Genomic DNA, 23,614 nt, shown 5'->3' with positions numbered 1-23,614 from the left:
CTGCCTCCCTCAGATGTTCTTGAACTCCATCAATCCCAGTCAGCCAATTACAGCTGAAAGAACCCAGGTTCTCTGTCTCTGCCTTAAAGGGTCTGGATCCTGGTTACCTGAAGCACTGCCTTTGTCCATATGAACCGACAGGGCCTTTAAAATAATCGCCCGCGTTTCTGCTGACTCATCTCCATTTAAATCTAGATCTGTTTTGAGTACCAGAGACAGGACTCTTTTTTTCCTCTTCAGCGGCACCAAGACGGCCTCCCTGGGGAAACTTGTTATAAGCTCTCCCCCCCGGTCCTTTTAAGATGCTTTGAAAACATTTTTATTCCAGAACGCTGACTTGCTTGTTCTTCTAAGTCAGTCTTCTGTGTAAGCACTAAATGGCTTAACTCTTCCTTCCATTCTTTCTTCATACTTATATCCCACCTTTCTTCCAGGTAGCTGAAGGAACAGGTAGCATGGTCCTTCCCCGTCCAATTTCCTATTTTATTTTCTCAGCCACCCAGAAAAGGAAAGACAGACTGTCCCATTAACACCCATGAGCTTCAAATGAATCAGAACTTGAACCTGGATCCTCACCATCTTAGCTCCGAAATCATGCTCAGTTTTTTATCTGCTCAGCTGGTCCCACTGATTCCTCTGCCTGCGCTGGGCATCCGCCTTTTCCTCCTTTACACCGGAAGTTACAACAGATCCATCCATTCTGTGTTACCGTAGAGAGGTTCAATACTACACTCCTTACCCACCCGTTTTTCTTCTTCTTTTCTCTTTCTTTTTGCACAGAACGTTTCCAGACAGGAGGCGGTGCGGGAAATGACACATGGTCCCTCACCGTGAGAACCCGCTCTCTCTATCTGTTAATTGGCTAAATTCGCGGCTTGCTAGGCGGGGTGAGACTGGCGCGCAGGCGCGCATGGTTACTGCGACTAGGTTGTGGTACCATTTTGGGGGTGTACCTTTATTTGGAGATTTTGGTCTGTGTTCCTTCCTGTAACATGGTGAGTGAAGCGGCAACAGAGGAAGGGGCGCGCTCTGCCGAATTCTGAGAACGGAGGAGGGGAACAGCCTGTGGCGGTGGTTCGAGACCCGGGAGGATCCGAGAGGGGAAAGAGGAGCCTTCCTGGGTGGGGTCAGCTCTTTGGAAAAGGCCAGCGCAGACATTGCTGTCACCTGGGGATGCGCCACACCCACACTTACCTTATGGCCCGCCAGCTGCAGCCTACAACGGAATCGGGATCAAAAGATGAATATTACAGGAGCGCAGCTATTCCATTCCCCAGATCGCCACTATTTCCTGAGAGACTTGGTGCAGACTGAACTTTTCTGACCTCAAACATTGTTAAGAGATTGGGAGAACTCCTTTAAACCAGACTTTAAAATCTGTGTTTGAAGCCAGTTTTTTTAAACCTAATTGAAGTGAATGAGGTTGAGGCAGTTTTAATGGTGTTTTAGTCTTACTTAAAGATAACTGTGGTTAGAGTTAATCTGAATATAAGCTAGCTCCAAAAAGGAAAAGGAGCAGGGAATTTTACAGTTAATTAACCAATGTTGCTCTCTCTGTTTCACTGAGTGATAGTTATCTTCCCTTCCTGGTTAACAAAGAGTTATTTGTGGCTCTGAAGTTTGTATATTGACTTTTCAAATAGCAGAATAAAATGTGGGCATAATTACCTATTAATATGCCATTCAATAACAATTTACACTTTTGAGTCAATGACTAGTCCAGATTAGTCTCACTTGTTATTGTTGGTTGTAGTTTGCAATGTGTTTTCATGATGAGGTTGCAGAAGCATTTCATTCTGGCTTCAAATGGTTTAATCTGGGCCACTGTACCGGTTCATTTAATAATCAGAGGCTCTCCATGTGGTTGTGGCCATGGTCCTCCTACCTTTAGAGATGAAGTAGTTTGCCTAATAATAGGTGTGACCCTATCTTGGTAAAATTATCTATGGGTAGAAACTTCTGGTGGGTAGCTCTGAACTCATTTTTTTCAAAATAACAAAAGTGTCTTGTGGGACTTGAAAGACTTTACAAAATTATTATTGCGTAAGTCCACATCATCAGAAGCACACAGTGTTACCCTGATTTGCAGGGAGTGTCTGTGCATGTGTAGTGTGTATAAACAAACAAACCATTTATTTTTTAAAAAAAGTTTTATATATCTCTTAACAAAAACCTCTTAAGTGGTTTACATAAAGCAATATACAATATAGGAATAAAATAAAATCAAACTTTAAAAACAAGTAGACATAAAATTTCTAAAATATGGATAAAATCAGCAGTTTTTTAAAACATACTGTAAATCATATAATGACATGTCTGGATAGGCAAGCTTAAACAAAAATTCATTGTATCCAAAGTAGTGTTAAGTCAGGGTTCCATCAGTTCCACTTGTGCAATAAGACTTCCCCCCTTCCCCTGTGCACCCCATAAATCTGTTATAGTGGTTTCTCTCATCCTCCAGAGCAGATATGGGGAGAGCTCAGGGCACATACCAGGAGGGGGAGAGAGTCGTATTGTATTGTACAAGCAGAAATCCTTGCGCTGAAGGAATGTTAGTTGGATACTGCCCAAAGTTTTTAGCATATGCATACATGCCATTTTGTCAGGATCTTGAGACTTCATGCTTACATGTTATTTACATGTTTAGCTACACATGCTGACTTGCCATGTTATGCTCATAAATATTTGCGCTACACTTTCCAAGTTGCATTCTGCAAGATACCTTCCTGCATGAAGGCACTCTCCATATAGGAAATTGTGTGTGAAGAGGCCCTCGTTGTAACATGACAGTGGGAGTTTTGTTGGCAGATGAGCCAGGATTTCACCACTATCGTTGTACTGCCTTGTCTGAGGTCTGAGTGTGATAAGCAAAGGCACTGGAATGGAAAAGGGAAACAAGTTTCTGGCTTCCTGGGGCTTATTTCCAAATGATGGCAGAAAATTATGGCCTTAAGAAAAGCTTAAGCTGACTTTGATTATATGGTGGCGCTGGAGATAGTTGTGCTTGGAGTATGAGATGTATCTATTTGAATCCTCTTCACCCCTCTTCTCTTTCCAAATGTCTTATTACAGAGCCATATTTGAAAACAAATTGCATCTCTCAAGACATGCTTGCATATTTTCTTTTTCTTCCAGGCGGAGGTGGAAGAAACGCTGAAGCGAATTCAGAGTCAAAAGGGGGTCCAAGGAATCATTATTGTTAATTCAGAAGGTATTTTGCCATTAAGGTTGTTTTTGGTGAAAGCTACTCTTTCCGGCTCATAAGACCCAGTACTTAGTTTACAAATTAAATTGCGCGCTCTCTCTCTGTACATCACTTTTTCTTTCTGCTTGGAAGAAGAAAGGTGACCGTATTAATTAGTGGTTAGAGCAAGGGTGAGAAATCCTCTTCAGCCCAAGGACCGCATTCCCTTCTGAGCAACCTTCCAGAGGCCACATACCAGTGGTGGGTAGAGCCCTGAATGTGAATTTTACATTTGCATAATATGCTAGTTCCTACACATACTTGCACACCTCTCTCTATCCTCCGTCCAAGCTAGTAACAGGCGTTATCAGCATTCAAGGACACATTCCAGCCAGGCAAATCGCTCGAGGGCACAAAGCGGGACCAGCATGGGAGGGGACTGGGGAGGGAGGTGTGGCCTGGGGAGAGTCCCAAGAGCCAGATAACACCCCTGGGTTAAAGAAACACACTTGGATGTTAGAAATGTTTGCTGTACTGCTAAAGCTGCATCCTGAGCACACTTATATTGGAATAAGTCCCATTGAAATGAGAAGGCTTGACTTCTGAGTAAACAACTTTAGTATTCGTAATGAATAGAGCAGCCTTTCCCAACTAGTGGGCCACCAGATGTTGTTGGACCACAACTCCCATCAGCCTCAGCTAGCATTGCCAATGGTCAGGAAAGATGGGAGTTGTGGTCCAACAACATCTGGTGGCCCACTAGTTGGGAAAGGCTGGAACAGAGCATTGTTCATGGACATTCAGTCTAGCATTTTCCTCTAAAAACTGGGATAATGTTGCCTACTGTAATGCTGCTGAATGTGCCCCTTCCCAAAGCATTCTGTGTGGTTTATTTCAGTAGTGGGGAACCTCTGACCCGCAGCTGAATTAGGCCCACCAGGCCATTTTGGCTAAGCCTTGCCCATCTGCCCTACAACTGATGTCTTAGATAATGTCAGCTAATCGTTGGGGCTTGCTTAGTGCTGTGTGAGGCTTATTAGGACCTGAGAATCTCAGGGTTACCCTCTCAGATCTCCGTCTTCCCTCTATCCAAGCAGCAGTTAGCCCTCCAGTGTCAGTGTGTAAGGTGATACAAGTTCCCCTATGTCCATCCCCTAGTTCTAGCAGCAACTTTTGAGTCCAGGCAGTTTTGATTGGTAAAACGGTGCAGAGTTAAACATTGCCACCCCAAGCATCAATGCTTCAATTCAATCAGATTTTGAGTCCTCGGCAGCAGTGTTTGTTTATTACATTTATATTCCATCTTTCCTCCAAGTAGCTCAAAGTGTCGTACAAACATGGTTCTCCCCCTCCCCATTTTATCCTCACAACAACCCTGTGAGGTAGGGTAGGCTGAAAGATGGTGATTTGCCCAAGGTCGCCCAGTGAATTTCATGGCCGAGTGGGGGATTTGAACCCAGGTCCCAGTCCCACACTCTAACCACTACACCACACTGTCCTGTTATGGATCATAATGTTTACTTTGGCCTTCACTTTAAAAAAAATGAAAGTAAAGTGTTTATCCCTCATTACTGAAGGAATACTTTGAACACGCAAGGCTCGCAAGTGTGCTCATTGTGTACTGATCATTTTTAGTCCAAGTTGAGCATGCTAGCTATTGCATCACAAGTGCATCATTGTATGCCACTTGTAGAATGTAATTTCCCAAGTTCATGAAACTGATGTGCACTTTTAAGTTATATGCAGCCATTGATATGCATATTTGCTTTGGCTGTCGCCACTCTCATTCTGTGATTATATTGTGTAGGTTAGCTCTCAACAAGTTGCTTGGGTTCTTAAAGAATGATGTTGCCTCAGTAGAGGAATAATGTGGTAATTCTATATCTATCTCAGAGCTTGGGAAAGTTACTTTTTTGAACTACAGCTCCCATCAGCCTAATCCAGTGGCCATGTTGCCTAGGGCTGATGGGAGTTGTAGTTCAAAAAAGTAACTTTTCCAAGCTCTGATATCTTAAATGTTGTACTGAAATTGTTAATGTTACATGTCTTTTAACCATGAGAGACCCCTTTCCCAAAGTTCAAAAGACTAAAACATCAGAGGTTGTATTCAACCAAGTCCTGCTCAGACCCATTGAAGTAAATGAACCTAAGTTAGCCATGTCTATTAACTTTAGTGGGTCTACTCTAAGTAGGACTAGCATTGAATACCACCCCAGAAACTTATTTTTAGAAAAAATAAAATAAAAACATGACATTATAATAATATAATATAATAATTTAATTTTTGTGTCGCCTATCTGGCCAAAGCCACTCTAGGCGACGTACACAATTAAATTCCAGTAAAATACAATTTAAAATACAATTTAAAATACATAGCAATACAATACAGTCGACAATAAAGGATTAAATTACAGCATAAAACAGTATGTAAACAATGGGCATTCAGTAATAGTGATAAGAAGCTTAGCCCACCCCGGAGGTCCCGAAGGCCTGTCCAAAGAGCCAGGTTTTTAATGCTCGGCGAAATGCATCCAGGGAAGGGGCATGTCGAAGATCGAACGGGAGGGAGTTCCAGAGAGTGGGGGCCGCCACTGAAAATGCCCTCTCCCTAGTTCCCACCAACCTAGCTGTTTTCGTTGGTGGTACTGAGAGAAGGCCCTGCGTGGCTGATCTAGTCAGGCGGCTAAGTTGGTGGTACTGGAGGTGCTCCTTCAGGTAAACTGGGCCGAGACCGTATAGGGCTTTAAAGGTTAATACCAACACCTTGAATTGGGCCCGGAAAGCAACTGGAAGCCAGTGTAGATGAACTAACAGCGGCGTAATGTGATCACGGCGGCGGCTATTTGTATGCAGACGGGCCGCCGCATTTTGTACCAGCTGTAGTTTTCGGGTCATTTTCAAGGGTAGCCCCATGTAGAGCGCATTGCAGTAGTCCAGTCGAGAGGTGACCAGGGCATGCACTACCAGTGGGAGCTGATGAGCAGGGAGGTAGGGTTGCAGCCTCCGTATCAGGTGTAGCTGATACCAAGCTGCCCGGCTCACTGCCGAAATCTGAGCCTCCATGGACAGCTTGGAATCAAGAATAACCCCGAGGCTGCGGACCTGATCCTTCAGGGGCAATCTTACCCCATTGAGTTCCAGGTCAACAATACCCAACTTTCCCCTGTCACCCACAAGCAGTACCTCGGTTTTATCAGGATTGAGCTTCAGCCTGTTTCTTCCCATCCATCCACTCACGGATTCCAGGCACTTGGACAAGGTCTCCACAGCCAACTCCGGTGAAGACATTTTATCAGTGCACTCATCATACATATAGAGATACTTATATATACAGGAAGAGAGAGATGATCCATGCTATTAAAAAAAATTCTATAACCTCAGGTATCAACAGGGATATTGGTGCGGCATGTTTCCAGTGAAATCATTAGCCAAATGCCATCCTTTGCCTTACAGGCTTTCTTAGGAAATTGCCAATAGAACAATGACTGTTTTATTATTCTCTCGTTTTGGTAGTGGTTTTGTAAGTGGTTTGTAAAATGGCGGAAAGGAAGCTTTCTATTAGTATGGATGCTTATTCATCAATGGGAGGCAAGATTATTACATATTATAAGAAATTTGGTCAGCAACAGCTTTTTTCATACACCAAGCTGTTGAATTAAAAGCTTTGTCATCTCCTATTGAATCAATTTTGGATATACAAATACAATAAACAAATAAATAAATAAATATGTGATATTTTGAGTTTCAGAATGCGGAAATGATTTAAGCTGTTTAGGTTGCAAGATTTAGTAAATCAAGGACAAATGGTTGCATATGGTTAAGACACAGATGCAAGGCAATGACCCTCGGTTTGAATACTTCCAAGTTAGATCTAAAGTTTAAGGTTATATAAGAGTACTTCATCAAATCAGAGAAACCACAGAATTTGAGGCTGTATGAAATACAAACAAACATAGACTGGCAAAGATATATCATCTCTTAATGAAGTATGATACAGAACATGAGTAAGTAAAAGAATATATGGTGAAATGGGCCCAGGACGTTGGGGAAAATATACCAAAGGAGGTGTAGGAGAAGTTATGGATAATTGGGCATAAATTTTCATTGAACTTGGGGATAAGAGAGATTTGCTATAAAATCATGTCCAGGTGGTGTATGACTCCATTGAAAATAAATAAAAACTACCCACCTGTTTTTTGGAAATGCCAGTAAGAAAGAGGCAGTTTCTTCCACATTTGGTGGAAGTGTGAAATGACTAAGACTAAGAAGAAAATTAAATATCATGTAGTTAGGATTTTAGGATATGAGATTCCATTTCATCCGGTGTTATTTTTATTAGAAAGGTTAGTATGGAAGGACTATATAGAACTGGTTTCTTATCTGTTTACTGCTGCTAGAATATTATATGGAGCTAAGTGGAGAGTGTCGATAATTCCCCAATAAAACATTGGTAAGATAAAATATGGAAGTATGCGTTGATGGCAAAATTAACTTATGTAGGATTTAGAGAATGTAATTATATAGAGAGAGTGTTTTTGGTTAAGTGGCAGAAATGTTTCGATTATTGTATATGTGGAATATTACTATGGTTTTTCTATGTTTTGATTTGTTGTATTTAGTTTGTTCATGACTATACAATAAGTCTGGCTTGAATTGGAAATAAAGTTCAATTAAAAAAAAAAGCTTTGGCACGTGAATCACCATTTATACCACTGTCACGTGAACTGCTACTTAAAACACCATAGATGTAAGGGGTTTAATAGCAATATTTAGTGATGATCCAAGTTCTAGACTAAGTTTCCCATATCAAATAATGTCTTTGCCTAATTTGTCCACATAATCCTTCTTGCACTCTGCAGGTATTCCTGTCAAAAGCACCATGGATAACTCCACCACGATGCAGTATGCAGGCTTAATGCACAACTTAATAATGAAGGCAAGGGGCACCGTGCGAGATATTGATCCCCAGAATGACCTCACATTCTTGCGGATTCGCTCCAAGAAAAATGAGATCATGGTTGCACCAGGTAAACTTGTTGTTGTTTATTTCTACCCCGCCTTTCGGCCAAAAGGCCCTCAAGGCGGCTTACAAAAGAACACAAATATAAAAATACATCAATACATCAATAAAATACATCAATACTTCAAAATACTTCAAAATACATCATTAAAACAATACAATTTACAATTTACAGTAGTCAATACATAAATAAATAAATGTGAGTGAGAAGTAGGATGGGCACAGGAGAAGTCCAAAGAATACTTCTGAGAAAGACATGCATAGAACTGTGCTGTTAGTTTCAGCAGGTATCAAAGAGTGATGAATGTCTCATGCTAGAATGACTGAGTCCAGCAAAACAGCCTAAATCTACATTTTTAGAGTTTTAAAATATTGAGGAAACTTGTACCTGGGTACTTGTGATGAAGATAGTCCACATCTGTGATAAAGCTATTATATGGCAAGAGAAACCCAACTCCTGCTAGCAGCATAGCAAAATAAATCCCATGGTAGCAATCCTGGGGTTCAGGGTCTTCACAGACTGGCTCCATGAAAGTGAGCATTAGAATCCCAAAGTGGAATTTGATTCAGATGTAACATTTTACATGGGATACACACATATTTTACGTCTATGGAATGAATATGTATATAGTGGGTTCTAGATGGCAGTGGGTGGGGTTCTTGATGGGTTTCTTATCCAGATATAATCTAAGCCTATGTGTGCTTCATTTCAGAGTAGCAGGTATATAAGTCACATAGTGGCCATTCTTTGGGACCTTCTCTATACTATGCAAACATCTCTAGAATTAATTGTAGCTTAAAATATTTTGCCTGACTTCAGAATTTTTTCCTGGTTCCTTCAATTCAGAATATGATATAACTGGAGCTCCTCCTTGTTTAAATCTTGTTGTGTTAACTCCACTATCATCTAAGTTTTGCAATGTGATTCGCCTCTCCACTCAAAAAAAAAATTCAGTATTGTCCAAAGCAGCAATGAGAAATGTCTTTTCTATAGCCGTGTCTTGGTGGTTCTTAGGCCTGGACTGTATGATATCCATTAAGAGCAATTTTGTTAGCTATACATTATCTTAATGAACCTACACTGTTGCCATTATTAGAGTAGGTCTAGGCAGTATGGGAGTTAAAACGTTTGTGGTCTCAAAAGCCTGTGATTAAGAGAATACTTATGCCAAGATGTCAAATATATATACAAGAGAGTATGCACTTAGGTACTTCCTTCTGTCATATGAAACGTAGCATGATGTGACTGATATTTGCTCAGATATAATATTGTGTAGCGGTCAAGATTTCTGGTACTTGGGGGAAGAGTCATAGTTCAGTGGTAGAGCATCTGCTTTGCATTGCAGAAGTTTCCAAATTCAATCCCTGGCACCTCTAGTTCAAAAACAAAACAGGTAGCAATTGATAGAAAATATCTTTGCTTGAGACCCTGGAGAGCTGCTGCTATTTGGAGTAGACAACGCTATGCAATGTGGACAAAACATCTGACCTGGCAGCAGTTGACCTTGTTCCTTCAGGTTTTCAAATCACTTTGAATATGGGGATTTTATATACTGTATCCTTAACAATATAACAACTTGGTCCTGCGCATATTTTATTGAGAAGATTGCATAGAACTGCAGCCTTGTTCTAATGATCCTGAACTTCTACTCCTATTTCACCTTGTGTGTATAAGATCGTCTAGGTGCTACTGATCAGTTATGAAGGACTTGTTTAAAAGCAAGAGTTCATCCACTCACATAGTGGAGCCAAGAATTCTTTAGCGTTGTGCAATGTACCTATTTAATTTTATTTATTTGAAAAAAATTATATTCCATCATTAAGAAATAATACCATGCTGCTGAACAGCATAAAATTGAAATGCTGCTCATAAAACAAGGGCAAAATCCATCATTAGATCTGATTTTTGCAAAGGCTGTTGCCTAGATGGTGAATGCAGACAGGGCTAACTATTAAAAGTAGGTGGGGTTGTCAGTCACCATTGTTACATTATAATCCCATCCATTTTTGGTGACATGCCCCATTTCACAACTCAAATGAGTTAGGAATGCATTTCAGTGGGCTTAGGCACACTTAACTCTGCATAGGAGTAGGTTACATAACTTGCTCACATCATCTAGTGTCTTCAGTGAGGAAGCTGTTTGCAGAAGGCACCCATATGATCTGATTGTGCAGTATTCCAGATCTTGTGGATTCCTTTGCATGTACACCTGAATGAGTGAGAGCTTCTTCATTGCAGATGCTTGTGCTGAAAGCGTGGAGCCAGAGATGGGGCAAGCCGCTTTGCACAATACCAGAGGCATCGCTAGTTGGCTCAACCCCATTCAAGTGTTAATTCAGGATCAGAAGCAGTATGCCTGTGAATACAAGTTGTTCGGTAACAGTTGTGGAAGAGCTTGTGGGTTTCCCGTAGGCATCTGGTTGGCCACTTTGGGAAACATGATGCTGTCTCTTCTTTTGCTCTTAATGCATAAGCATTACTTCTGAATATGGTTTTTAGATTCTTGATCTATTTTGCCCTGTATTGTCTTTGTGACTGGAAATGCAATGGAGTTAACTTGGTTCCGTTTGCATCCAAAGCATGTGATCTGTCACTGAGCTATGGTGTAGAATACTTGTGTCTGAATAAGCGTTAACAGTAGATGACATTTTTAAACTTGTTTATTTTCTTGCAGATAAGGACTATTTCCTGATTGTCATTCAGAATCCAACAGAGTGAAATCTACAGTTCCCTAAACAAAATGATGAACAGTTCCTTATACTGAAGTGTATATTTTTTATTTAATGTCCAAAAAAGCCTTTAGTAATTAATTGATTGTGCCACATTAATAATGTCTGAGATAAATTATGTTTTCAAATGTTAAATGTAGATTCAAGGAGTTTCTTCAAAAGACTAAAATGTAACTAGATGAATATGACTAAAATGTAACTAGATGAAGACAAACAATGAAATCAGGCTCACTTTAAGTGTCAAATATTTCTTTGGAATTTAACTTTACAGTACTGTTATCTGAAATATTTCTAACTATAAATTAGTTTTTCCTTTTGCATCGTTTTTATTTTGAAACTTTAAATTTGAAAGAGGCTATTTCTTCTGAAATGGATTAAAATAATTTTAAAATCCTGGGTGTGTATCCTTTCATTTTTAAAGATTTCAGAAAATCTCCACTCTCCCTGCAGGCTGAAGTAGTACAGCCTATTGTACTACTCATTTGGACCTGTCTAGCTGGGGGCTAGTAACTCTGCAATAGGTGAGGCAGAGGGATAGGCCAAGGCAACCTGAGGGGCACAAATGAGTGGTGAGCGTCAGGCGGGGCCAGAGGCAAAAGTGAGCAGAGTAGGGAATGTAAATTTTATCTTTTGTATAGTAGGCTACTTTTTACACGCACTGTCCTCCATCCAGGCAAGTAACAGGCATTATCAGAGTTGAACTACACATTTCAGTCAGCCAAAAACACTCAAAAGAGGATATGAAGCAGAGCTTGGGTTTAAAATCAAGGTTTAAATGTAATATTGTGAAATTTCCCCAAGGTTCTCAGAGTGACACTTTTCGGATTTGGATTCAGCAGCTCAAAATCACATAAGAACAGTAAAAAAACATATGATGCAAAACAAGGTTTAGCCTGCTCTCCCCTGGACTATATCTTGTTTGTTTGTTATGTATTTCTCAACCCTGAAGCTCATTGAGTCACTTTGGCCTAGAATTCATGATCTCTCTCTAGATCAGGGGGTTGTAGTGATGGTAAAATGGAGGAGGGAAGAGATTGTAAATCACCTTTGGCCCACTTGCTCATAAAAATGAAATAAGCATGCCTTAACCTCAAGCTCCTTCTGACTTGGAAGCCCTGCTTTGGTTCCTGCTGTGCTCACACATGTAAGGTGCATGACTGTTCAGTGGTAAGAGGGCACTTTGCATGCTCAGTGCCATTTTTCTTCACACATTCCACTGCTGGGTTTATGTGAGGTGTGGGAAATGGGAGTCAATATTAAATACAGGAATAAAAGGGGGGGAAGACCTTTTGGATCCCTCTGAATTTGATTTTGAAATGCTTTGGATCTGGATAATTTCTGTGGTTTTTCAAAGCTGAAAGGAAGCATTAAACAAAACAACTGAGCAGAAGTCCCAAATGAGCCCCTGCTAATCTTCAGTTTGTATAGAGAGAAGGATAGAGAAGTCGGCTTCAAGTCTACCTCAAACACCCTCCTCCTCCTTAATCCCGCTTCAGTAGGAGCAGGGGGGCTGTGCGAACTACTCCTTCGCTATAGAAATATATACTCTGCACATGTTCTGTGGCATTCTCTGCGACTGCGCTGCTCCTTTCACGTGAAGCTCAACCTCCTTGCTTAGAGGTCTGGAGCGGAAAGACCACCAAGGGCTGCCCAAGCCTGGCCGTGGTGCGCCCCTAGCAATGAGGCCGCACTGCAGAAGGGGCGGGACCGTGCGCCTCCCCTTTAAGGAGGCTGCCGATGAAGTCACTGCCGCTTTGCCAGCTTCAGGAATCGGTGTGGATCGTCCAGCCGGGGGCAGACGACGACGACGACGGCAGCAGCAGGCGAGGAAGCAGCAGCAGCGACAGTCGGCTGGCTCGAGTTTCCCCGCAGGCAACTGCTGCCCGCTGTCTACCAGGCCTTAATAGACTTACAGGCGGCTCTGGAGAGTTCGCCACCTTCCCTTTCCTGTCGGGATCTTTGCGGTCCACGGAGATTGTAGTCCCCGCTGAGTCGCGGCGCTCTTGCTCCCCTTCACTCTCCGGCCGAGATGCCTTCGGACCGGCCTTTCAAGCAGAGGCGGAGCTTCTGTAAGTCCCTACGGAGGGGGGGAGGGAGAGAGGCAGAGCGACCGAACGAGGCATCAACTCCCGGGCCCGCGGTGGCTGGGTGGGAAAGGGGCGCGCGTATCAGGGTCGTCCTACCTACCCTCCGATCCGTTGTAGGCTGTGCGAATGTTCAGCCGCGGCGGCGCCACAAAAGGAGCTATCTGCATTTACACTGCTGTGGGATTAAGTGGAGGGGCTGAAGGTGCTTGTTTTCTCCCCCCCCCTTAAATCCAGGGTGCTTCCTTTTTCTCCGCCCGCCCGTCTCCCCCTCCTCGCCAAAGTATTCCCTGTGAGGGTGAGTTATGCTACTGGAGAGGGCGCAATGGTGTAAGAAACCGAGAGGGAGGCGTGCCCACCTTTTGGGGTGCCCCTCCCACCCAAAGGTTTTAAATCTCTGTTCCCTTCAGTTCTCCTGAATCTCAGTCTAGGGCAAGACCTTAGCTATGCCAGTTTGGGGAGTGCAGATGGGACCGCGGAAACATTAAGGGCAGGTGCTCCCCGTTTGTGCCACCCTCCAGCTCTTCCCGTCCAAAAAGTGCCTTTCGGTCATCAAAAGCGCAGTATATTTTGTAATGTTTTTCATAAAGATGCCATCTCTATTTTTGTTAAGTAAACACTGAGACGGGAACATCCTAGGGTTGGTGGGGTGTGTTGGATGACTAAACAGCTTTAATGGCCAGAGATGGGACAGGTTGCTTTCGTTCTGGCAGTATCTCCCTGCTCTTTCGAACCGTTTTGTGGGACAGTATTGCTCTTCCTCATTATATTGAGGTGTGTGTGTGGTGTGTGTGTGTGTGTGTGTGTAAGAGCTGAGCAGTACTTATAATGCCAGGGACAGCTCCTCTTCCCAACTGCTTTGTGCCTTTGCCCCCTGCCCCCGCTTCCAATGCCAACTTGAAACTCTGAGTTCAAATCGCTGCAGGTTCCACCCTTTTAAAAATCCCCCCTCTTGATAGTAGCTTTTCCCAGACCAGAAGATAAATTCGCTTTGGGCCATTCTCAAAGCTGTAGGTAGCCAGGTGACTCTCTTTGTTTTGCTTTAGCATTCAAGTTTCCTGCTGCGGAGCCAGGGAGGGCAAAGAGGCAGGAAGGAAGCCAAAGGTAATTAGCTGCTGCTGCAGCCCAGTCCAGCCCTAGTGGTGATGTAATGCCTGCAAATGGAAGAGGAGGGGAAAAAAACGTTCATGTGGTCTAGCCTCTGCAATGATGGGGGCTTGGAACACAGAGCTAGAAAGCAAGTCCCAGTGCCAGAGAAACCCCCAACCCTAGAAAGAGCCAAGTGTTTTGTTGGGGGCCGGCATTTGGGAGCGGAGCTGTGCTGGAATAGAGCCATTTCACTCCCCCTCTGGTGGAAATATTTCCTGTATCCAGTGGGATCCAAGGCAGCAAATGTGGTCCCATCTCCTGTATTCAAAGTGCTTGTTATTCCCACTTGTCATTCTTATATGGTGATTAACGAGCAGAGGAAAATCAGTGTGCGGCTTTTGGGTAATCTGCTGTGTCTGTAAATGGTCATGTTCTCTGAATTATTGCTCCTTTTTGCAGAACATATTTAATAATAATTAAAAAATTAGAACAATGCAGAAACCAAAGGAAGGGAAAAAAACATATTGCTTTCTAGCCCAAGAAGGTTGGAATTGGGCAGATGCCCTGGAGTGAATGATGGTTAGGAATAGGTACAAGTACTTTAAGTTGGTTTTCCATGTGAAACCAGCATCCCCATTCCTATCAAGGACAGCTGAAAGACTCCTGAGGGTAAAGGAAGATGAAACTCTCCTGGTTTGTACACACATTCACTACCCTAAAACTACTTTCTCAAACTGTAAAACACATTCCAGAATGTGTGTTCAAAAAACTCCCACCTCACTTTGATTGTCATTCTTCTTTAATTACGGATTTCATTTAGATCTGTACATATTTGATGTTAATACTTCAACAGTTTGTTGGTTGTCGTATGCTCCCACTGTCTTTCAGAGGGGAAGTTCTTTTAACTAAATAAAGAGTGCTGAAAACCTACTCTACTCTTTTCACATATCTGCATAACTGTTCATTTTTTAAATAAAACAAAGTTTCTAGTCCTTATGAATGCTGTAAGATGAACTTTAAAATGTGTGGACAATATCTGGTGACAATTCAGAAGCCTAGGAAGATGAACAGGATTTGTATTTGTCAGGGGGGTGAGTGCCATGCACAGTGACCTTGTTCGTCCCCATGATTCCTATCCCTAACCTCTATAGCTAATCTATTTTATTTATTTATTTAATTTCATTTATAAACCGCCCTTAGCCAATGGCTCCCTGGGCGGTGTACAACATACAATAATAACAATAATCAACAAAAATCGCAAGATATAAAATACAGATACATAATAGAACTACCTAATGTTTAATTTTGCTTACCTGGCTCTTGCCAACACATTCCAATTCCTGATGATGGGAAAGCAAAATAAATTATGTAAAATAAGAACACATGCTTAACTTACAAAGCTAGTTCAGAGCACAGAATTTGGATAGGCAAGAGTCCACTGGGATGTTCTCCTTCAGAAGCCTTTTGTGATAAACTGGAGTTGTGCAAGAGCGCTACGGTTCATCTGCTTCATCTACAGCAGCATGGGCATTCAAATAACTTGCTTGATCAGTTGAATGCTTTTGGAGCCTTTGGCCTTGAGCAGTTCTTCTGCTTATGTATGATACTTTAAAAAAGAATATTTACCAGGCAGGTTTGCATTCCATCAAAGAAAATTTCAGTGACTGATCAATAGTTTTCTTCTAATATGCATATTGTCCTTGTTCATTTTCTATTATTCATCTTTGAGTGATATTATTCATCTTTGAGTGAAAGCAGCAGTCTAGGCTCTGGTGTCCCCAAAATGGTGTTTTCTAGTCATCCATTCCCTCTCTCGTCTGGAAATCAATTAGACTTTGATCTAAGTATATGTGTGTAGGATTGCAGAGATAAGTTTGCTGAAATAGTCTCTCTTGTTTTGTTTAAAGGATTATACCTTTGTTAAAACCACTTTTGTCATATGAAGGAGATCTCTTATTTCAGATGCCAACTCATTGGCTAGAAAAAAATGACTATTTTCATGTGTAGATTTATTCTCTTTAGAAAATGCATTGTAATATTGTTTTGCATCTATCCAGCTCCTAAGATAGTGCTACCATCTTTTCTGTTGCCCTCCAGGTGTTCTCCAACTGTTTTGCAAATATTTTGATAGCTGGGACAGGCTATTGATGGCAATGATGATTAATTATTAATCTCATGGATATCCAGAATGGCTTTTTAAAGTTCTGTCTAATCCAGCATCTTGTTTCCCACAGCGTAGGTAGTGCTTGTGGGCTCTTGGAAGCCTACAAGCAGGGCTTGAAGAAAACAGCCCTATCCATTATTCCCAGCATCTGATGACCAGAGGTATATTACCTTTCCTTCAGCATGGAAGTTTCATTTAGCTCTCATGAGCAGAGAAGTGAAGGCCCAGAAAAAAAATCTGAAAAATATGTTTGTCTCATTTTTCCATAGCTTTTGTTGTTGCCCCCCAAAATTGAAAAATGTTGGACTATGACACATGAAAGAGTATAGAAGCTAACTTCAATCTGGGCAAACCTTCAGTTTTTAGAAGTCCCTCTGATAAATGATGATGATAAATATGAAGAAGCAGAAACTGGCAGTGATAGCTCAGAAAATGAGACTAATTAAATTTCATGTAGTATTCAGTGAGTCTTGGTTTCCTCCCCTCTTTTTCTCAGCTGTCTTTGTGGAAATAAGTGCTTTATGTTTGCTTGAGACTGTGGAAGACTGAAGTGGACTGCCTTCAAGTTGATTCCGACTTATGGCGACCCTATGAATAGGGTTTTCATGGTAAAGTGGTTTCAGAGGTGGTTTACCATTGCCTTCCTCTGAGGTTGAGAAGCAGTGACTGGCCCAAGGTCACCCAGGGAGCTTCATGGCTGTGTGAGGATTCAATCGTACATAATCCAAAACTGCTGGACTGCATCTTATAAACTTCCAGTCCATTTCTGGTCTCAGAAGTGCTGATTTTATATTTTAAAACCCTTAATGGCTTGGGAGCAGGATACCTGAAAGATTACTCCTATATATACCTACCTGAGATTTGATCCTCTTCAGAGGCCCTGCTCTGGGTTCTCCTGCCAAATAAAGTAAGATAGGTGGCAACCAGGAAAATGGTCTTCTCAGAGAGGCTTGCCTGGTGCCTTATTTTAAGGTCATTCCGGCACCATGTGAAGACTTTTTATTTTCATAAGAACATAAGAAGAGACTGCTGGATCAGGTCAATAGCTACCCTAGTCCAGCATCCTGTGCTCACAGTGGTCAATCAGATGTCCATGGGAAGTCTGCAAGCAGGATCTGGGCACCACAGCACTCTACACACCTGTGATTCCCAGCAACTGGCATTCAGGGAGGGGCATGCTTCCTCTGACAGTGGAGGTAGAACATAGCCATCATGGCTAATAGGCATTTCCCATACCTTGGTTATAATTATTATTTACTTAAAGAAATGAAAACCATTGTTATTTGGGGATGGGTGGTGTCATCTGATTTTATTCTTATCTCCGCTGGAACTGTTGAGACAGCGGGTTGTTAGTGATACTTGTATCATGCTTGCATTTAATTGTATTTCATGTTTGAGCCACCCAGAGACAATGTTATTGGGCAGCCCTGTATAAATACAGTTAATAATAATAGCCCCCTATCATGCCCCCCCGATCTTTTACTTGTCCACCTCAATACACATTCCTTTGTTAAGATGTTTCCCCAAAATCATTTCACCAACTTTTATTTTTATTTATTATTGATTTATATCCCGCCTTTCCTTCAAGGAGCTCAAGGTGGTGTACATAGTTCTCCCACTTTTTGTTTTTATCCTCACAACAACCCTGTGAGGTAGATTAGGCTGAGAAGCAGTGACTGGTCCAAGCTTTATGGCCAGGTGGAGATTTGAACCCTGGTTTCCCAGGTCCGGTCTAACATTGTAATCACTCCACCACACTGGCTTTTTTTTTTTTTTAAAGCTACCCTGTCTGATCCCCTATGGGGCAGTTCTTACCACAAAGAGCCATGCAAGTGGCTACAGACCATTTTTCAGCCTCACATCAATTATGTTTATCTCTCTCATTCCCAGTTTATTGATAGAGAATTTGAGGCTGAGATGAATGTTTTGACTGAGGGCATCCAGTGAACTAATGACTGGGATTTGGATTGGTTTCCTAATCACCTCATGCAGTGTAACCAGAAACTAGGTAAAGAAAAACCACCTCAGGAAATGCAAGTCATTAGTATTCTGTTATCTGAGTACTGTTTATCTGAGGGCCAAAGCAGATGCGACTACTGCAGATCTGTGATTGGATCCCTTGACTGTTTTGTTTTTGTTTTGATAGAGAACGGACTTCACTTTGTGCTTGAAATCCACTTCTCTCTGGGTTACTGTGTGTGGTATGTTAGCGAGATCTGAAGAAAGTTTCAATTATTCTTGGAACCCGTCTCCAGTAATTTCTAATCAAGCTCAGGGAATGATTTTCAAGTGCTGTCATTCTGTGACAGTGTTGCCTTGGTAGTGTTTGGCTCTAAGTATTGTGCAAACACATTTGAGGACACAGCCCTGCTTTGAACTGGTGTGGTGCAGCAATTTGACCTGGGTTAAAATCTTAGCTTAGCTATAAATTGAAGAGACCTTAAGCAAATAACTGTCATTGTGGGGACAGACTTGTTCTGTGATGCAGCTCTACCCCCCCCCCAAAAAAACCCCACATTGTTGTGTTTTTAACAGATTATAATGGGCAGAAATTGTGCAGAAATAGCTTTTCCCAACGCACCATTGCTTTGTAAAAGAAAGCTTCATCTTTTGAATTTCCACCTGCTGCAGTTAATAAACAAATAGGAAAAGGCGGAGGAGGCAACTGCAGGGCCAAAGTGCAAAGAGACAAACTTGTGACCCAACTCACAGAATTGCATTGTGAGGACAAACAAGAGAGATTATAAAGAGCACTTGGCACATTTAAAAGCCACTATAGAAATGATACAATTATGTGTTGCACTGTTGTGCCTTTCATAACACTATCTGAACTGACTCTCCCACATGCCAGAGTCTTGAATACATCTTGGATAGCTTGTCATCACAAAACACTTACTCACCCGCCCATTGCCCAACGCACCCAATCGAGAATGAATAGTAAGCACAAAAATAGCACGTGTCTTTTGTGGCTAGCAGGTATTTGACTTCGTCACTGCTGTATTGTGTATATGCCATCATCTCTCTAAAGCTGCCGACATCCTCCAGAAAAGTGGGGAGGGGGGACCAGCAATAGCTGAAGTGTGGCTTCTTCCCAAGCTCCTGCTGTGAACTTGGGAACAGCTGCTTCAGATGCCAGTGGATGGGAGGCGGTGTGCTTGGCCTGGTTGCCAATGCCCCCCCTCCAATCCTAGCCATCCATCTGTCCATTTGAAAGCAAACAGGATTAAAATAGCCTAGGAGGCACAGGGGGCTGGGATGGCAAGGTCAGGCAAGGCAGCTGCAACTGTTACGTGTCCCTTTCAGCTTATTTTCCACATGCCCTTTTTGCTCTCTCCTCAGCTGACTGGTTTGCTAAATACTTTCTGAGAAGAAGGGGGGGGTGTCAGCCAGCCATCTGCATTGGGCCAAAGCCACTGTTGCTTCTCTGGGAAAAGTAACTCCTCCCCGCATCATGTTTTTCCTCCTCTTTCTCCTCCTCAAAACGGGATTAAGAAGCCCAGTAGAGTGTGTTCAGGAAAATACCTCAGGGTCAAGTGCTCTCCTGGTTTCTGCCCTTTCAGACCCTGCAGAGTTTACGGCAGTGGAATGGGCCTGGAAAGCAAGGAGGTCATGAGAATATCTGTTTACAAAGCATTTGAAGCTGCTGCTGCTTTCCGTCTGTTCATGTACCACAGTTAAAGCTTGTTGACAATGAATGTATAATTCCTAGAGAGAATCTCCTTGTGTCTTATATCACCGCTTTCAAAGGCTGTGTACACACCATACATTTAAAGCACATTATTTTCCACAAATAATCCTGGGAAGTGTAGCTTCTTAAGGGTGCTGGGAATTTGTTGCTGTGTGAGAGGGAAGCTACAGTTCCCAAGATTTTGTGGAGGAAATAATATGCTTTAAATATATGGTGTCTGTTTTAAATGTATGGTATCCGCAGCCTATGTAGTCTCTCTTCTTTTACTTAAAAACAAACAAACCTGGTGCGCCTATATTTTGCATTTATTTCTCCACTTTTTCCTCCTTTTTGCTTACCTTTTATGGCTGGATTTTGGATACAGTCCACAATTCCTGTTTTTTCTTAGATTTTCTTTGTTTTCACGCTTTAAAAAGCCTTGGTCGTGTTTATTTGTCTTTGTCTTCTGGGATGAGAGTCACCAAGGTTGTTTGTTGAAATGGCATAGCCTCCATTCCCTTGTAACGACCCATGACAAGTCAGGGTGTTGCATTCTGCCTGGCATAATACATAAAAGCTGAATCAAAAAGTCCCTTGATGGAAAATTACAAGGTTGAAAACAAAAGAGAGGAGGAAGATGTGGCAAGCAGTAAAATGGATGCTATCATGTACAAAATGAAAACAAATTGCTGTGTTCACTCCACAGTTTTAAGAAAGGCTTTTTTTTAATCAGAACTTTTTTTTGTTCAAAAGCCATTGCTTAACTCACACCCTTAAAATCTTCAGGTGGTATTCAGTGCTCAGGGTCAACCCGCTGAAGGTAATAAACATTACCAACTTAGGTTCATTAATTTCAGTGGGTCATTTCTGAGTAGGATTTAGTTGAATATAATCCTTCATCTCCAACTGCAGTATAGTCAAAAGGCTGCACTTCTATACACACTTGGGAGTGTCACTGAATTCAATGGGGCTTACTTATGAATAGATTTATGTGGGATTGTACTGTACAAGTGTGTATAACTGAAGACTGTGCTGTCCCTGCCTCACCTTCCCCCCCATTTGTTTACTACAAATCTTGTATCCCACCTTCTGTTCCCAAGTGGAGACCCTCAAGATGGCTAAAAGACAATTAAAACCTAAAACAAGAATAAAACTAGAAGATAACTGTATTGCATCAACAAAGAATAAAAAACTGCTTGTTGGAATAACACTGTGTTAATGTCCCAGAGCATGTTCAGAGGGCTCATAATGCAGCCACCTTGTGAGGCTAGGCAAAAGGGGGCTCAGAGCTTGAGGCCCTATCCTAGGTAACCACTCACTGCAACTCAGCAGGAGATAGAACATAGAGCAGAGCCTCCCCTGAAGAATGTAGAATGCTGGTCTGTTTTTCGCTTCCTGTACAACCATGTTTATTTCTCTTTACAGTCAAAACTTGAAATCATAAGCTCCTTGGGGGCAGGGAACTGAGGGTTGTATTCAACTAAATCCTACTCAGAGTAGAGCCATTGAAATTAATGAATCTAGGTTAAGCATGTCCATTAACAGCCTCTGAGTAGGACTAGCATTGAATACCACCCAGATATTTTATTTTGTATTTGTTTATACTACCAGTAAAGCCTTCATCATTCTCCACCATTTATATTAGTTTTTGCCTATTGCCAGCCAACTTGGAGAACTGTTGTCAAGCTGAAAAGCAGAATAGGAATGGAACAATTCCCTAGCCCTCTCGCTTTAATGTGACTAAGTATATGTACTTAGTGGAAGTATATGTACCTGACATTATCTCATAATGTTACCCCTGCTTCTGTTTCCCTCAACGTCTTCAGTCGCTTCCCTTGTGCCTGTTTTTAGAGTATAAGCCCTTGGCGGTAGGGGGACCTGTCAGACCTGTTTTTCGTAAAGTGTCATGTGCATAGTTGGTGCTATATAAATAACAAGCAGCCTCATACCTGGCATTGCTCAGGAATTCTAAGAAACCAAACAATGAGTGTTTAAAATCAGTGCAGTTTTGAAATCGTCTGTCCACCATCTTGATTCAAAATGATGTCCAACTGTATCCCAACATAGATCAAAATCTGCTCCTTTATCTCAGGAACCATCGTGCAAAATTTGGTTAAGCTATCTTAAAAGGTGTTCAAATGCTCAGTGAGCAACTTTCCAAAATATGTAACAGAAGTATGTTGTCATAACGTATAAATAACCAGTCTTGTTCAAGGCATAAACCAGCCCTTGAAAATACAATTGATGTATTGCAAGTGAAAACTGAGCTATTGCAACAGGAATATGGGGCCTGAGTTGGAATGTTGACCATGCCAGTCCTAGCCTTGCCTATTTCTTGTTGAGCCCTACCTTGCTACATTCTGGCTTCATTGCTCAGATGTGGTCCTGGCAGAACAACACCTTTCATGTTGCTGTGCATCCTTCTGACAACAATTCCTCCCCATGTTACATAATTCTATGAAGCCATGTGGGCAGAGCTTAATAAAATAATAATAAACAATGTTTAGTATTTATATAGTGCCTTACCTAATGACCTGAAGCACTTTACATGAGCAACCTCACTCAGTTATCTTTACTATAGCCCTGTAGGCTAAACCAGCATTAATATCCCCAATATCAGTGGTTCCTTTTCTCTCTCTCATGGATCGCTTAAAAATTGCTGATGGTCTTGGTGGACTACTTAATGATTTTTCTGCCTGTTGTAGCAATTGTAATGCACTGTGCTAGATGCTGTATGATTGTTTTGTTTTTGCTGTGTTTATTTCTTATATTGTATTTTATTGTATTAAGAATTTGCATTCCCCAGAACTGTAAAACAATAAAATACAACATAAGAAACAAAAGAAGCAATACAAATATAATTAAAAACCAACACGAATATTTAATGCAGACATGCTGTGGATGACCAGAATGAAGCTCGTGGACCACAGCTTGGGAAACATTCCTTATATTAGAAATGGGATACTGGAGTGCAATCTTACACATGTTTACTCAGAAGTAAGTTCCACTGAGTTCAATGGGACTTTCTCTCTGATTAAGTGGGCATAGGGTTCCAGCCTGAGATGAGTAGATCATGACTAGCTTAAGGCCATCCAGTAAACTCATACCTAGGATAAAATTTTGAACTAGGAACTTTCTTACTCATAACTATTATGCTATATAACCTCAGTCTAAATAATAATGCCTGGAGCCTGTTATTGATAAAGGGTTTGAATAATTGTAATTTTTAAAGACCAAAATAAAGTGTCCTCATAACATGCTTTCAGAAGCTTGACTGTATATATTTTTTTCTCTTGAGTTTCTTTCTTCCAGTATAAAGTTGTGATCTGGCATATAATTACTGGCATGCAATCTGGTTGTAATAGGACTTCTGCACACACAGCTGCGCCCGGGATTGCAGGTCAAGTAAATATTTTCCTAGAGGAAAATTTACAGTGAAATTTGTGGGCATCTGAAACACTCCTACAACTTAGATCCTAGCACACCTGCTGAATAACAGTGTTTTTTTAACCCCATAGTGCAAAATATTTGGCCAGAAATCTAGGTCTCATCTTTCGTAAAATCATTTTTTCTCCAACTCAGTGAATCCTAGTATACAGTAAAAGTTTTGAAATGGGGTGGGCAGACGTTATTTCTGTTGAGGTCCACATTTCCTCAGGAATAATCTGTCAGGGAC

The 23,614-nt window shown here is 41.6% G+C and overlaps 2 protein-coding genes across 3 annotated transcripts in view; both read left to right on the top strand.

Moving 5' to 3' along the window:
- The first annotated feature begins 893 nt into the window (after positions 1 to 893).
- On the top strand, positions 894 to 11,327 carry DYNLRB1 (dynein light chain roadblock-type 1). Of its 2 annotated transcripts, none has more exons than XM_061631631.1 (4): positions 894 to 995; positions 3,136 to 3,211; positions 8,044 to 8,211; positions 10,880 to 11,327. In XM_061631631.1, the coding sequence occupies exons 1-4, from the start codon at positions 993 to 995 to the stop codon at positions 10,921 to 10,923; spliced, it is 291 nt and encodes a 96-aa protein (XP_061487615.1). In that variant the 5' UTR covers positions 894 to 992; the 3' UTR covers positions 10,924 to 11,327. The 2 variants fall into 2 exon arrangements, with proteins under 2 accessions (XP_061487615.1, XP_061487614.1); XM_061631630.1 differs by lacking the exon at positions 894 to 995 and adding an exon at positions 1,147 to 1,303.
- Positions 11,328 to 12,678: 1,351 nt separating this feature from the next.
- MAP1LC3A (microtubule associated protein 1 light chain 3 alpha) overlaps positions 12,679 to 23,614 on the top strand; it is a 44,464-nt gene continuing 33,528 nt past the window's right edge. Inside the window, exon 1 of the mRNA XM_061631629.1 lies at positions 12,679 to 13,003. Within this exon, the coding sequence (XP_061487613.1) occupies positions 12,964 to 13,003 (40 nt within the window). The 5' untranslated portion in view covers positions 12,679 to 12,963. The remainder of the gene's footprint in view (positions 13,004 to 23,614) is intronic.

This window comes from Rhineura floridana, chromosome 6 (genome assembly GCF_030035675.1).
Source record: "Rhineura floridana isolate rRhiFlo1 chromosome 6, rRhiFlo1.hap2, whole genome shotgun sequence".
Lineage (NCBI taxonomy): Eukaryota > Metazoa > Chordata > Lepidosauria > Squamata > Rhineuridae > Rhineura > Rhineura floridana.
The sequence above is the reverse complement of the archived record's forward strand: the minus strand, read 5'-3'. Positions and strand labels throughout refer to the sequence as shown.